The sequence below is a fragment of the Cicer arietinum genome, chromosome 6 (assembly GCF_000331145.2).
Source record: "Cicer arietinum cultivar CDC Frontier isolate Library 1 chromosome 6, Cicar.CDCFrontier_v2.0, whole genome shotgun sequence".
Classification (NCBI taxonomy): domain Eukaryota; kingdom Viridiplantae; phylum Streptophyta; class Magnoliopsida; order Fabales; family Fabaceae; genus Cicer; species Cicer arietinum.
In genome coordinates, this window is record NC_021165.2 from 19,485,979 (window position 1) to 19,501,577 (window position 15,599).

The following is a 15,599-nucleotide window of genomic DNA, read 5'->3' on the forward strand; positions in this document are numbered from 1 at the left end:
CTTAACCAAGTAAAAATATCATACGCGAGAAACGTTTTCACCAATAAAATTTAAAATTTAATGAATTCTATCTCTGAAATTATATTTAAGTTTTTCCTGTCCTACTTGCATTTATGTACATAATATTAATCTTATATAAATCAGCGATACAATTGCGACTCATACGAATGAACGATAAATTAAATGGAGAAGAAGAGTGTAAAAAGCAATTTACTTCGGTATTCTTTCAAAGCCCACTAAAACTCCATATAGGAAAGCCGGACTCGAGCCACGGCCCAAAAAACAAACAAGCGCAAATTTTTAAAAATAAAAAATACTGTAAAAAATAATAATAATAAAGAACTAAAATTGCAATTGCAGTGTATTTTCCCGCACGGTAAACTACTCTCGTCGTAAACATTAGCTTCCCTCAGTTCGCCTCCTTCTCCGTCCGCCGACCAAACTAAACCGTCCTCCGATTTCCCAAACTCAACCGCTCGTCATGGACTCCATCCACGGAGCTCCGTCTCATCTCACCTCCGCTCCGCCGCGTCCTCCGTCGGTATCGCCGTTTACCGGCCGGGAAGACTGCTGGAGCGAAGATGCTACTTTCACCCTCATCGACGCCTGGGGTGAGCACTATCTTGACCTCAACCGCGGTAATCTCCGCCAGAAACACTGGCAGGAGGTTGCCGATGCCGTCAACGACATCCATGCCGCCGGCAACAACAGGAAAGCGCGCCGAACCGACGTTCAGTGCAAAAACCGAATCGACACGCTTAAAAAGAAGTACAAGATCGAGAAGGCTAGGGTTTCCGAAACCGACGGCGGTTATCAGAGTCCCTGGTCATTCTTCTCCCGCCTCGACGCCCTCATCGGCGATACTTTTCCGATAAAAAAACTCTCGCCGCCGGCAAACGTACGGACGACCCCTGCCGCAGTCAAACCTCCTCCTCTGCCTCCGCCGCCGGCGTGGATAATCTCACATCCGGTTGGTCCCCGATCCGGGACCCAGAAACGTCCGGCACTTGCGAATAGGGACGACGCATCCTTCAGGCGGAATTTCTCGGCCTTCGCGGCTGCTGCTGCTGCGGCGGCAGAAGCAGAAAGCGAGGAGTCGGAGGAATGGAGGTCTAGCAGTGGAACGGGAAGTGGGAAGAAGGGAAAGGAGAGTGATAAGAATTTGGAGTTCGGATTCAGAGAACTAGCTCAGGCCATAGAGAGGTTCGGCGATATATATGAGAGAGTTGAAGATGCGAAACAGAGACAAATGGTTGAATTAGAGAAACAGAGGATGCAATTTGCGAAGGATTTGGAGTTCCAGAGAATGCAGCTATTCATGGAAACGCAGGTTCAGCTTCAGAAAATCAAGCGTTCCAAACGTTCTTCTGGTTCCGGTGAGTTTTTTCTTTTTCAAATTTGTGCTTCTGCTGTTTGATCATTCTGTTTGTTTGTTTGTTTCTGTTGCTCTGATGTTTTTCTTATCCATTTGACTTTATGATGATAGTATTATTTGTCATGGATTGGTGTATTGTTTTGTTTGATTGCATATGGTGAACATTTATTGGGGGCTTGTGGAATCGTAGTGATGCATAAAATTGGTTTTATACGGTTGCTTGCTGATGAAGTTGGAAATTCATGTGACTTGTGATAATGGTAACTGAACGGTACTTGTTTTGTTCCTTGAGTTGTACTAAAGCCATAGGGGAAAAATAGTTCCTTATTGGTTATTTGTAGTTGGTAGAAGAAAATTGATGTTTTTAGTGTTTTGTATCATGATATGAGTTATTTTTTGGAATTGATAATTATATTACACGAATTCTTACTAATAGAACTAATTTGAAGTTTTTTTTTGTTTATGAATTTTTTGAAACTAATATGCTTTAGCTTGCTTAGAGACTGTTTTGATCAGGTGTATTTTTTATATATATACTGTCCTTGGGATTGTGATGGAAATAATTTTTTCGTTTCTCTCATTCTCCCTTTAGAAACCTGCATGTTGGTTTCCGATTATATGCTTTATTGTGAAGAAAAGTTGTTTATTGAGGTTCAAGTGGCCCCACTTGTATGTGATACACACTTGGATCTGACTTTGTAATAAGATTGACTTATCCTATAGTTTTACTCATTTATGGCCTGTTCCCAGAATATTATTTTCACATACTTAGGTTCATCTCCTCTTTGGCATTTCAAAGTATGGCAATACCTATGCATTTTTCTCATCTGATTAAGTTTATTTTATAATTTTTTTGCGTTGCAGACTGACTGAATGATGGTATTCCACATAATCTCCATTTTTAGTACAGATTTTTTATTTTCATGTTTTCTTTATATTTCAGTGGGAAACAAACAAAAACAGAACACTTTCTTATATATACTTTTTAATAAAAAAAGTTTTTCTTGCTTCCACTAAATCTTGTTTCAGACCCTCAAAAGCTCAAAACACTTGCTATAAAAATGTAAGACAGGACTTGTGATATTTGGTTTAAAAAGAAGAGTTTGTTTGTATGCCCATATAGAATGCCTTGTAAGACTAGTTCAGCGTGTCTTCTTGGTTGGATATGGTCAAACATTTCCTCAATTCATTGACATTGAGCCATAAGGTTTTATCCTTGGAACCAAAATTTACTGGACACAACTTTTATGAGGCAAAAACTGGTTGTTCCTTAAACAGCTGTTCCATCATTTGTCGGCAGTGTGGGGTAATAGTATTATACTGTAAGAAAATATATGAATTTAATATGTGACTGAAGAGGCTTAGGCTTGTCTTTTGTCTTGTTGTCCCATTGCACCTATAGTGATCAAAGCATCATCTCCGCCTCATATGCTTACAAAAATTTCCAAGATTTGTGAGCTCTTGTATTATATAACACTTTCTTATTGTGAGTAAAATGTTACCGGTAGTTTTTTTTAGTAGTACGTGTTATTGGTGTGAAGTATCTACCGACTTTGCCGATGATTAATTTTTGTTAGAGGACCTTCGTGGCCATCTTTAGCGGGGTTTTCCCTCTCAACCACATGTTTTCCATTCACAAGCGTCGAACCGAGACCTTGCTTAAAGGATCTACTTAATTATAATTCAATTTATATAGTAGATGTAATGGTACATTTTGATTTTCATGTGTACAACTATTATTTTGAAAGAATAGTTTCCTTTAATTGACACTTGTGTCCATTAATTCAATCTTTGCAGTATCTTTCTCAGCATAACCTTATTTAATACAGTTGTTGCTAAATATTGAAGATTATGTGCTTTGTTTTTGTTTTGTTTCTTTCTGTTGGGTTGAATAGTTTCATATAATTTTCAATATTTTTGTATTCTTGGTCATGACTATTTATTTGTTCTTTCCCCCTGCAGCAGACAGTTTATCATAGCAAGCGGTGATAGAGAACCCTATTGGGAAGAATAGATAGATTTTACCTTTTGGACATGGAAGCATATATAGCCCTCTTTTTTCGAATGAAAATAATAATATAGGAAAGGTATTTCACAGTGAGGTTGAGGTTTGGTTGTATTTATAATGTAATGCTTGCTTTTGTGTAGTAATTTTTCTTTCTTTTATATCACCTTTGAGGAACACCAGAATATAAATGAACAAAGAGATTGTGGATTGGCTTACTCGGTGGAAACTTTCATTTGTTAAATTCAATTGGAGTTATAATGATGGCTTAAGTTATTGATATTATTTTTATGCATAACTTTCTGCCTTGATCTTTTAAGTCTTTCATAAAATCAATTGGAATAAGAAAGGAATAATGTATAAATAACACCAATAAACAAGAAATATTGCTCTCGTTCAAAATAAAGTCGTTAAAGATTTTAGCACGTATATTAAGAAATATAATAAAAAAATATATATTTATTTAGCTAAATTATCTTCATTAACTATTTGTATGTTTTTCACCGTTAATAACACAAAGTAGAATTAATGCTTTGAAATTAGTATACATAAGAATAATTAAATAGAACAATTGAAAAAAATAATCTGCGTTGCATTGAAAATTGAAAATGAAATTAATTTTAATATATATTTTTTTGACAAAATAGAAATGGAGATAATATTTATTTAGAAGTTTGAAAAATTATTTGTTTTTAGAAGTTTAAAAAATATTATTAGTCTTTGACACCAATATTCTACAAATGTACATCTATTTAGGAATGATTATTAATGTGATGACTAAGAAAACTAGGTTGTTGATCTGGGCCTATGTATTTGTATATTAGGTATGATAGTACTTTAAATTTGTATCTAAATTTTTTATTCTCTCTTCTATTTTTGTGTCAGTGTTTTGAGATGTAATTCAACTAATTATTTTGGAGAATATGACTGTATTATTAGAGGCTATAGAGTGTTTGAAAAAACTTTGACACATATATTTATATTTATATATCTCATTGGCTCTTCTCAATCACGCCGTAGCCTCTATTATCCAAAAAATAGAGGGATATCGATGTCGTTTAAGCAAAAAGGAAAGCTAAATAAAGAGATCTATGTTTTGTTTTTTTGGCCTGTTTTGCCCCCTTTTCGAAAAAAAAAATGTTGTTTTATATATATATATATATATATATATATATATATTAAATGAGATGATTTTTATTAAAAAAGTAAGAGAAATAATTATTAGTGATAAATCAAATCATAAATGATTAAAATAAAAATAAAAAATTATACAATTTTTTTAAATAATTATGTGATACATTAATAGTTTTTAATCATGACTATTGATGTATTTATAATTGAATGGTTCAAAGTTAGATCTTCCACTTTCTCGTATTAAATCTCCTATTACTTGATATGTGTTATATACTTGCAAAATTACACTACATGTTTTGTTTATTTCTTAATTGATGTAAATCAACAATTTATAACTATAAATTTAAGTGTAACTTATTAATTTACACCAATTAAAAAATTGAGTGAGCTCGAGTGTAAGTTAACAAATCCTTACACCCCAATATTTTTTTAATAAATATAAATTAACAATACGAACTTAATTTTTTTTTTCAAACGTGCCTTATTAAAGTATAATATGTAATATGTTGTTAATTACACTCATAAAAAGTTGAGTAAGTATAATTAGCAAATCCATAAATTATATATGGGTTAGGATTAGTTGATATTATGATGTCAAATTTAATATGTAACATCTCTAAAATATCCGTATTATAAAATTTATTTTTAAATTATAAATTACGTACTATTATATAAGTTATACATATAAAATTTTATATTAATTAATTTAAAATTATTTGATATATTAGGTGATATGTTCTATATATGTGTATATATAGAGAAAAAACTACCTAGTGAAAATATTTTGTTATTAATTAAAAATGAGCATGGTGTTTTGTTTTTTAATTAAAAAAGCCACTCTAAGTAAACTACACATTAACATCTCCTTATCTCTTCTCAACTCAATCCATCAAAGTTGTGCATGTTAGATAATATTATTATATATTAGTAGTAAGGGTATTTTAGACAATTCTAGACAATTCTATTCTTTTATATATATACTCATTGTAACCCTATTAACTTTGGTTTTGGTTCATTCTATGTTATGAAACCCTAGCGTGGTTGTTTCTCTTCTTCCTCTTGCTTTCTCTTTTCTTTGTTAACATGGTATCTAGAGCCTATTTCGATCCTCCTTGAACGATCTCGCCTCTATTCCGTTGTCGAGTTCCCAACAATTAGGGAATATAATTATAGTTTATCTTTTCTAACATTCCAATATTCAGTGAGATTTTCCGTGTCCTAATTCTGCTTTACCCTTTCTTTGTAGTTTTTCGTTAATTTTTAGTAGATCAATAAAAAAAAAAAAAAATTATTAGGGTTCTATAAACCTTTCCACAAGCCATTAGGGTTTGACGCTCTAACCAACCGAGCTAAAAAGAACAATGGGTGGTAAAGTTTACTTTGAGAATCATTATTATTTGCATGGTTATTGGGGGATTTTGATTGATCGTTATGAAGAGATGATTGAGAATTATCATCCTGGGATCTACCGTAGAGAAGAGAGAGAGACTATTTTGATAGAAAAGGCAACCACCAAAAGAGAAAAGAGAAGAGTAACCTTGTTCCCGATTTTGTTAAATCAGTCTCACAAAAACATCGATTGCGCATTCGTTAACCGTTGGATTTGGCTGATTTTTGGACAGAAGGTTCACAACATTCAGGTCTTCGTCTTCAACGGTCGGATCGGTAAAAAGACGTCTGTAGGGGGAGAAATCATGCTCGCACAGCACCAGGTTATCCCTAATTTATTTTGTCTCAGTGATTGTGTTTGTCTCATTATTTGTATGGCTTTGAGAGAAGGTTTGGAGGTTCATTGTGTTGTTTTGAAAAATGGGTTTTGTGTTAATTTGTATGTTGGGACTTCTTTGGTTGAAATGTTTGTGAGAAGTTTGGTTTCTTGGACTGCTGTTATTGTTGGGTTTGCTAGGTGTGGGGATATGAGTGAGGCCAGGAAGCTTTTTGATGTTATGCCTGATAGAGATATTGTTGCTTCTAATGTTATGATTGATGGGTATGTGAAAATGGGGTGTATGGATTTGGCGAGGGATTTGTTTGATAAGATGAAGGATAAGAATGTTATTTCTTGGACTAGTATGGTTCATGGTTATTGTGAGGATGATGATGTTGTGGTGGGTAGGTTTATGTTTGATTGTATGCCTGTCAAGAATGTGCTTAGTTGGAATGCTTTGATAAATGGTTATGGTGTCAATGGTTGTGCGAAGGAAGCGTTAGAAGTATTCGCAGCAATGTTACGGGAAGGATTTGAATCGAATGAGATAACAATGACTAGTGTGTTATCTGCTTACCATTGTGGTTTGGTAGAGGAAGGAAGAAGATGCTTCAAAGAAATGGAGAGATTTGGAATTGTGCCTCAGATTGAGCATTATGGTTGTATGATTGACCTTCTAGGAAGGGTTGGATACTTGGATGAGGCTGAAAATTTGATCTTCTGTGTTGTCGCTCTGTCTGTTGCTTCTTCTGTTTGATTGCTAATCTCTCTAGTGATTTGCTTTGTTGCTTCTCTCTTTGTTTAGTTTGGTTTGATATGATTTAGTTTTGTTTGGTTCTATTTGGTTTGGTTTGTTTGGATTTGGTTTCGTGGTGCTACTTCTTTGGTTGTTCCTATCTGTTGATTTTGATATGGTTGTTTCGTGGTGCTACTTCTTTGGTTGTTCCTATCTGTTGATTTTGATATGGTTGTTGCTCCTTGGTTTGTTTGGATTTTGTTTCGTGGTGCTACTTCTTTGGTTGTTCCTATCTGTTGATTTTGATATGGTTGTTGCTCCTTGGTTTGTTTGGATTTTGTTTCGTGGTGCTACTTCTTTGGTTGTTCCTATCTGTTGATTTTGATATGGTTGTTGCTCCTTGGTTTGTTTGGATTTGGTTTCGTGGTGCTACTTCTTTGGTGGTTCCTATCTGTTGATTTTGATATGGTTGTTTCGTGGTGCTACTTCTTTGGTTGTTCCTATCTGTTGATTTTGATATGGTTGTTGCTCCTTTTTTTGATCGCTCCTTTTTCGGTTTGATTTTTTTGTTGGTTTGGTTCTTCTCTTTGATTGTTGCTTCTTCTTTGGTGACATCCCTCTTGTCCCCCCAGCTGTCCAACCACCTCCTGCGATTGTTGATCCTCCTCGTTACCCCTCTCGTCATCATCTTCAGCATATAATCATTACTCTACCGTTTGTCTCTTCTTCTTTACAGATTGCTGATTTGTTCACAAAGATGCATTCCATTAAACATTTTCGTTTTTTTTTTAGTTGACAAACTCTCGATGCTCCATGTTAATGCATCGTGAGTTTGAGGGGAGATGTTAGATAATATTATTATATATTAGTAGTAAGGGTATTTTAGACAATTCTAGACAATTCTATTCTTTTATATATATACTCATTGTAACCCTATTAACTTTGGTTTTGGTTCATTCTATGTTATGAAACCCTAGCGTGGTTGTTTCTCTTCTTCCTCTTGCTTTCTCTTTTCTTTGTTAACAGTGCAAAACAACATTTGACCTAACATGTTTCTCTCATCGACATTGTCATCTGTCCCTAAGAAAGTAATCTTTCCTCCATTGCCAAATAAGATGAAGATCATGACCAAATTAACACACATAATAAAGAATTAATATGAAGGTTTTTGTTTTAATATACCCAAGCTAACCGACTCTTATTTGAGTAAAAAAGAAAACAGACGTATATAGAATTAAAATCTTACAACTATCTATGAAAAGTTGACATAGAAGGATATTATACACAACACTATACGTAAATAATGATGAATTTTTTAAAGATAATGTGATAGAATGTAGGTAAATATATCAAACACCAAACTAGCCTTCTATTCAAGGTCTCACTGCCGCATATTGTTACAATAAGTTCCCAAATAATTAATTAACGAAACAGAATCCTTTCAAGAGTACTATGCGATGCCATTAAATTACCTTGTATAGAAACCAAACCTTATAAGTATATATGAACTCCTCCATTTTAGTTTATATGCCACATTTTCCTGCAAGAAGGGAATCCTTTAGTATGACACAAGAGAATTACTCAAACCAATTGCTTTCAAAAAAAAGAAAAAACATGAGAAGAAATTATGAAGTCTTTGCATATATATTATTTTTTTGTTATATATTAATCAAAATAACTAATTCATACTGACACTCAGTGGAGGATCTTGCACAAGATTTCGGGGGGAGCCGGTGAGCGACAAGTATTAACTAAAATATTATAATTGAAATTTTTAAAAGTTATATAATTTTTGTTAGAGTTTCATACAATTTATAGATAGTCGATAAGTTCAAAAAAGTTAGAATTTCAATTCTTACAAGTTTTACAATTTTCAGTCACACAATTCACACAAGTTTTTAGAATTTCACATAATTTAATTAAATAAAATATATCTATTTTACGATTTTTGTCTTTGTCAAAAATTTTCTTCTTGAAAGATGTATCAATTTTCTTATGTTTAAACATCGTGTAACTTCTAAAAGAAATACATAAATTAATTAAAAAAATTCACAATTAAAAAATAGTATCCCACTATATCATATATCAATTGTTAATATGTAAAAATTTGTTAATAGATAGTAGTTGAGTTGCTAACTAAAATGTTAGAAGTTGTCGGTTCGTTGTTAGTTAGTTTATCCTTTTATATTAGATAGTTTATCTATATATATATATATATATAGATTATTGTATTAATTTTATTATATTTTATTAGTATAAATTATAAGAGAGGGAGAACGAATTGAACTGAGAGAGATACATAGGTGGAGAAGGGAAAGGCGAGATGCTTCTCAAAACTAACTACAAAGATTTAAAGATATTTTAATAATTTATCACTATTATTTTGATAACCTATATAAAAAGAATAATTTAAAAAAATATAAGGATGTCGTGGCCCCGCTCCCAAAAAGATCCACCACTGGCACGGCCATATATGCTAGATTACTGGCCAAAACTTCAGAAAGAAAACCAAACCCTAACTAAGTACCAGCAGAGGCCACACATAATTTATGCATTAATGTTATGTTAGAGGAAGCAATATGTTGAAGAAGCTCGCACAAAAGTTTTACAAAGCTCAGTAATCAAGATACACATGTACCCTTTCAAAAAAACAATAATACACATGTACCTTAATTTATTGTGTCTTAAAATCAAAATGTGCAGTAAAATTTGGGTTAGGTGCAACCAGACACTCACACTATCTTAATCGTTTGATCAAGATCGAACGACATAAATTTAAAAATAAAATTTGATTTTTTAAACAAATATTATTACTTTGAAATTTGAATTGTCTGATATTTGATCGAACATCTGTTCAAGATCATGTCACTACATGCAGTTTCATTGAATTTTGATTCTCTCGATCTCTCTCAATTTTCTCTATTTTTGTCAATTTTATTTTTTTTTAAATCAATTTTTTAAGGTTTCGATTGAAATTTTATACTATATAGATTATATATGTCAAATTTTACATAAATATTCTAAAATCATTTGATATATATATATATATATATATATATATTAAAATTAATGTCTTATACCCTTGTATTGAACATAGTTAATCTTCATAGGTCTCAATAACATATCAAATAATTTTAAATTTAGATAAAATTTTATATACATGATCTATCTTATATAAATTTTCTATTAAATGAAAAAAAATATTAAAAGAAATAAAAAATTAAAGGAGATTTAGATCGATAATTTCAAAACTCGCACTTCATTACACACAACCTAAGTCCTAAATTTTGACAAGTTGAGTACAATATATAATTACTTGAAACCAAGAGAGTTTTGTACATTCAAGCAGTCTATAAAATATATATTTGCTATACAAAATACAAAACGTGTCTAGATGTTTTTCACTTGAATTAAAACCCGACAAAACATGTGACGGGAAGCACAAAGCTCAAGCATTCGCCTAACCAAACAAAATACTTGTTTCTTTCCAAAATAGTGAAAATACTTAAAAATTAAATCAGTACTACTAAGCATATATACATTTTTTTATGAATCAAAAGACACGATCTAATCAAGGTACATGCATGCATGGTGAAATAAACATAGCTAGTGGGAAAAAAGAAAAATAATTAGTATATATCAAATCACCCCTTGTAAGGATCTTGTTCACTAAAGATAGCTATAAGTGGGGTATACTAGTGAATTGAGGATGGTGGGGAATATTTAATTACCATCAAGTTTCTCCAACATCTATCTGAAAGATTCCATTCATTAATCATGACTTTGTTAGTACAAAAATGTGCATTATAACAAATTTTATAAGTTGATCAGGTGTTTTATTTGGGACATAACTTATAGTCACATGTTTTCAAAACATTTAATTGTTTTAATATGCTTAGTAACTAGAGAAAGTGGGACACATCTCACTTAACCATTCATAGGACAAAAATCTGCTTAGTTTATAAAAGGCCGAAATTAGTAAGCATGAAAATGATAAATAATTCGATTGATATATGCCATAAAAATGTTTTTGTTGCAATGTAATTAGTTCAATTCTATGTCTGTACGCGGGGATATTAATTGATTTATTCATTCCAATCTTAATCACTACAATAATTATTAAACATATGTTAATATAAATTAAGTATAATAATTAATTAATTAATATAATTAGTTATATTGATCACTTGTTACTCATTTATTATATAAATCTTACTATAACTTGATGTAATTATGTTCAGAGTAATGATATTTAAATACATTTTTAAATACAAATACAAACATAAATACAAGAGACCCTCTATACAATCTCTCACTTCATTTAATTTATTTATTTATTTATTTTTTACTTTCTCCCCCTTTTATCTCTTTTTTTTCACTTTTTTTTATCTTCCTCTACAAAAATAAACCTCACACATTCATCTTTTCTTTCTTTCATAATTCCTCCTTCTTCCTTTTATTTACTGGTTTTAATTAAATTTTTTATGAAGTAACTTGAACAACATTATCTCCTCACTTGCAATGACTTTTCATTTCATTTTTTTCCACAATGTAGAGTTTCAAATTTTGCCTTTCGTAAACCTAGTTAATGACTTAAAACAAGATATAAATTTGGTTAATGACTTAAAATAATATGGTTAATTCCTTTCACAATTTGGTTAATAGATTTGAATCAAACAATGTATTTTGATTAATAGCTTTAAGAAACATGGTTAATATTGTGAACAATTTGGTTAATGAATTTGAACTGAAAACTTGGCCATTCTAATCAAACAAAATATAAATTTGGTTAATAACTTAAAACAATATGGTTAATTCCTTACAAAACTTGGTTAATAGATTTGAACAGAAAGTTTGATAATTCTAATCAAACAATATAAATTTGGATAATGACTTAAAAAAAATGAAAAAAGAGAGATAAAAAGGGAGAAAGTAAAAAAAAAAATTAAATGAAGAGGGAAAATTGTATGAAGAGTCACTTGTATTTGTGTTTATATTTGCGTTTAAAAATGTATTCAAATATCATTGTTCTTCTTATGTTAATATTCAATCCAGTCTTCTTTATGTTTCTCCTATTTTATGATATATATCTGGAATTATAATAATAATAGTCATATTCATAACTTTTAGCCAATAATAAACACACACGACCAACACAGCTCAATGACTTTATGGAGTATGAATATTGGCAAGGTTCATGAATTTGAAAGAAACTAAATAAAACACTAATTTCTTTGGTCTCAAAAGTTATATACAACATCGATCCTTTTATATTTTACTGAGTTAATACGATTTTAATTTTAATTATCCGTATTTTTAAGTTTTTTCATTTATATATGCATGGTATAAAATCCAAAATTGCTCTAATAATTAATGATTATTATATAATTAAAGTAAAACAATCTAGATGGTTATCCAATTAATTAACATAAGTTATTAAAAGAAAGAATAAAGTATTACCATTAGGAGATTCATGAGTTGTTCCTTTCTTTTTCTTCTTGTAAGGTATACCTCTAGCCAAAGCTTGACACTCTCGAACCTCCCTAAGATAAAGACGAATAGAAGAAGTTGCAAAAGGGTTAGTATGAGGGGACCCACCATTTTCTTCATAAGCAGCTCTAAGTCTTCCTATAAGAGCATCTAAGCTTCCCCAAGCTTGTCTAAGAGGACAACTACAAGGTGCAGGTGGTTCAGGGTTTCCATAAAACATACAACCTTGTATATGAACCTTAGTTTTTCCGAACTGGTCTAAGTAACGAAGGAAATCCAACACATTGTTGGAATTGCAATGAACAAGTGGAACTGGTGGTTTTTGGGTTTTCAAGTATTGGCCAAAAGTGTTCCAGTCTCTTCTCTTTTGAGATTCGTAGCGGCTAAGTGTCGCTACTTGATTGGTTGATGATTCAGGTTCTTGTAATTCCTTACCATGATTGCTGGACATTGTGTTTCTTAGTGAATAATGAGATGGAAGATATTTGGTTTATTTGTAAATAAAGGAAAAAAAAGAATATTTTATGTTTATGAAAAAAGGGAGGAGAGATTGTAGGAGAAGATCAATGGACTATATATGGAGATTGGAGATCACTCACTAGACATTTTATGTTTGTTTTTTTAACCTAGAAGAATATTTTTCTAATAATTCACTTTTGTACATAAATACAAATAGTGTACGGTGTAATCTCACATGTTCATTAATTATTTATTTGAACTTTATTTAATTGTCGAATAATATTTTATATACCATCATAGTTTATTTGTCTTCATTATCTTTTTTTCCTCCCACTTTTATATATTTGTATCTCTTTTTTAATTTAAATTTTATGCGAAAGAATAGACTCAATAAGTGAAAAATTAATGTAATTATTAATTTTCTAATGGTTGCCAATAAAAGTTAATCTCTCCTAAACCATTTAACTCTACTTCCGCCCATAATTAAATACACTCCCTTTAAGCTTTGCTTATTATTATTATTTTTAAATTAAACTCCACTTATTTATAATATATATACATAGTCATATATACGACCCAAGCATCAAATAACTGAAATTATATATATATATATATATATATATATATATATATATATATTAAATAAGAGAAATTTTATGATTAGATAATAAAATGATTAAATCTTGATCATATAAATAATCGTGATTACAAATTATTTAAGTAATATATAATCATATAAAAAAGTTATATGGTTTTGTTTTTTAATTTTGACCATCAATATATGATTTTTTTTTCAAGTTTTCTTCTCAAACTTTTTTTACACAATTCTTCCAATTTCCTTACAAGAATATGATAAATCTTATTGTTTGCCCTTATTTGCCAAAACATAATCCTTATGCTCTTTCCAATTGTTGCCCTCTTAACCAAATATATTTAAGAGCCAATAGGACTAACTTTGTTTGAATATTCATATATCGGTTGTACCAGATTCCTTTCTCCTGCTTTAAGAATATGTACAAATTAAAATATATACATCAGGAGAATATGTACAAAATATATTTAAATCATATGAGGATATTTATTATTCTGTAGTTACAAAATAAAGAGTGTTGTTCTGTAACTCAAATATACAAAGGACATAAAAGTACCGAACTATGTCGGTGCCAAAAAAATAGATTATTATAAAATCCTGCCCCATATTATTGCTTTTGTGTATATTGCTTTGACATCTCTCTTTACTTAGCAATGTTAATATAAAATATATAAAAACATCTCAAAATCTTAACATATTAAATTGAAAAAATAACCAACACATCTTTATTTAAAATTTTAATATATATATATATATATATATATATATATATATATATATATATATATATATATATTCACATATATTTTGGTTAAATTCACTTTTCTATTTAATGTAGACTTCTTATTCACACGTATCAATGACATATATATTTTTTTGATGCTTTTTTAATTTTTTTAATAATATTTATTAATGACAAATATGAGTCATGTATATTTTATGTATCAAAAAATATATATTTGTCTTGTGTTTTATTATATTTATCAGTGATAAATATTTATCTTGTATTTTATATATTTATCAACGATAAATATATATTTTGTAAATTTTTTATAATTATCAATAACAAATATATATCATGTATGTTTAATGTAATGACAAATATTTGTCGCATTTTATATTTATATATCAATGACAAATATTTTTAATGTGATTTTTTATTATTTGTAAGTGACAAATATGTTTCCTGTATTTTTTATTTATCAATGACAAATATTTATCCTGTATTTTTATTTATATTTATGAGTGATAAATATTTACCTTATAATTGTTAGTATTTATAAGTAATAAATATGTGTTCCATAACTTTTTATGTATCAATACATATATTTTTTTGGTTTTTTATATATACTAATGATAAATATTTATCTTATTTTTTAAAAAAGTTTACCGTTGAAAAATATGTGTCCCGCATTTTATATGTGTAAATGATAATATTTGTCCGATATTTTTTTATAAGTGATTAATATTTATCGTTTGATTTATTTATTTGTTAGTGACAAATATTTATCCTTTTTTTTTATATTTATTATTTACAAACTGAAAAATCTATAATCTAATATAAATGGAAAAAATTGTTTTTTATATGTATCATATATAATTATTTATCCCATGTTTTTTTTTGTATTTATCAATGATAAGTATTTATCCCGTGTTTTTTAAATTTATCATTGAAAAATTTGTATCTCATATTTTTGTATATCAATGACAAATATTCGTCTTGTAATTTTTTATATTTACCAATGACAAAAATATTTTTCCGTGTTTTTTTAATATCTTTAAGTGAAAAATATGTTTCCTGTATTTTTTTATTTGTCATTGATAAATTTTTGTGACGTGTATTTTTATATTTACGAGTGATAAATATTTATCTCATATTATTTATATTTATCAGTGACAAATATTTATCCTATATTTTTTTTTATGTAACAATAACATATATTTGTCCCTTGTTTTTATTTATTTATATTTATCAGGAAGAAATATTTATCCAATTTTTTTAATTTACCAGTGACAAATATGTGTCTCACATTTTTTATGTATCAATAATGAATATTTGTCATATATTTTATTATAAGTGATTAACATTTATTATATAAT

At 29.5% G+C, this 15,599-nt stretch overlaps 2 protein-coding genes across 3 annotated transcripts; one reads left to right on the forward strand and one right to left on the reverse strand.

Moving 5' to 3' along the window:
• Positions 1-350: 350 nt before the first annotated feature.
• LOC101509429 (trihelix transcription factor ENAP2-like) lies at positions 351-3,644 on the forward strand. 2 transcript variants are annotated; one of them, XM_004505436.4, is made up of 2 exons: positions 351-1,376; positions 3,338-3,644. In XM_004505436.4, exons 1-2 carry the CDS (start codon positions 482-484, stop codon positions 3,352-3,354), a joined length of 912 nt encoding a protein of 303 aa, XP_004505493.1. In that variant the 5' UTR covers positions 351-481; the 3' UTR covers positions 3,355-3,644. The 2 variants fall into 2 exon arrangements, with proteins under 2 accessions (XP_004505493.1, XP_004505494.1); XM_004505437.4 differs by having other exon boundaries at positions 3,341-3,644.
• Positions 3,645-8,165: 4,521 nt separating this feature from the next.
• LOC101509969 (protein LIGHT-DEPENDENT SHORT HYPOCOTYLS 10) lies at positions 8,166-13,011 on the reverse strand. Its single transcript, XM_004505438.4, has 2 exons — positions 12,419-13,011; positions 8,166-8,498 (listed from the first exon to the last, which is right to left on the reverse strand). Exons 1-2 carry the CDS (start codon positions 12,897-12,899, stop codon positions 8,482-8,484), a joined length of 498 nt encoding a protein of 165 aa, XP_004505495.1. The 5' UTR covers positions 12,900-13,011; the 3' UTR covers positions 8,166-8,481.
• Positions 13,012-15,599: the final 2,588 nt, after the last annotated feature.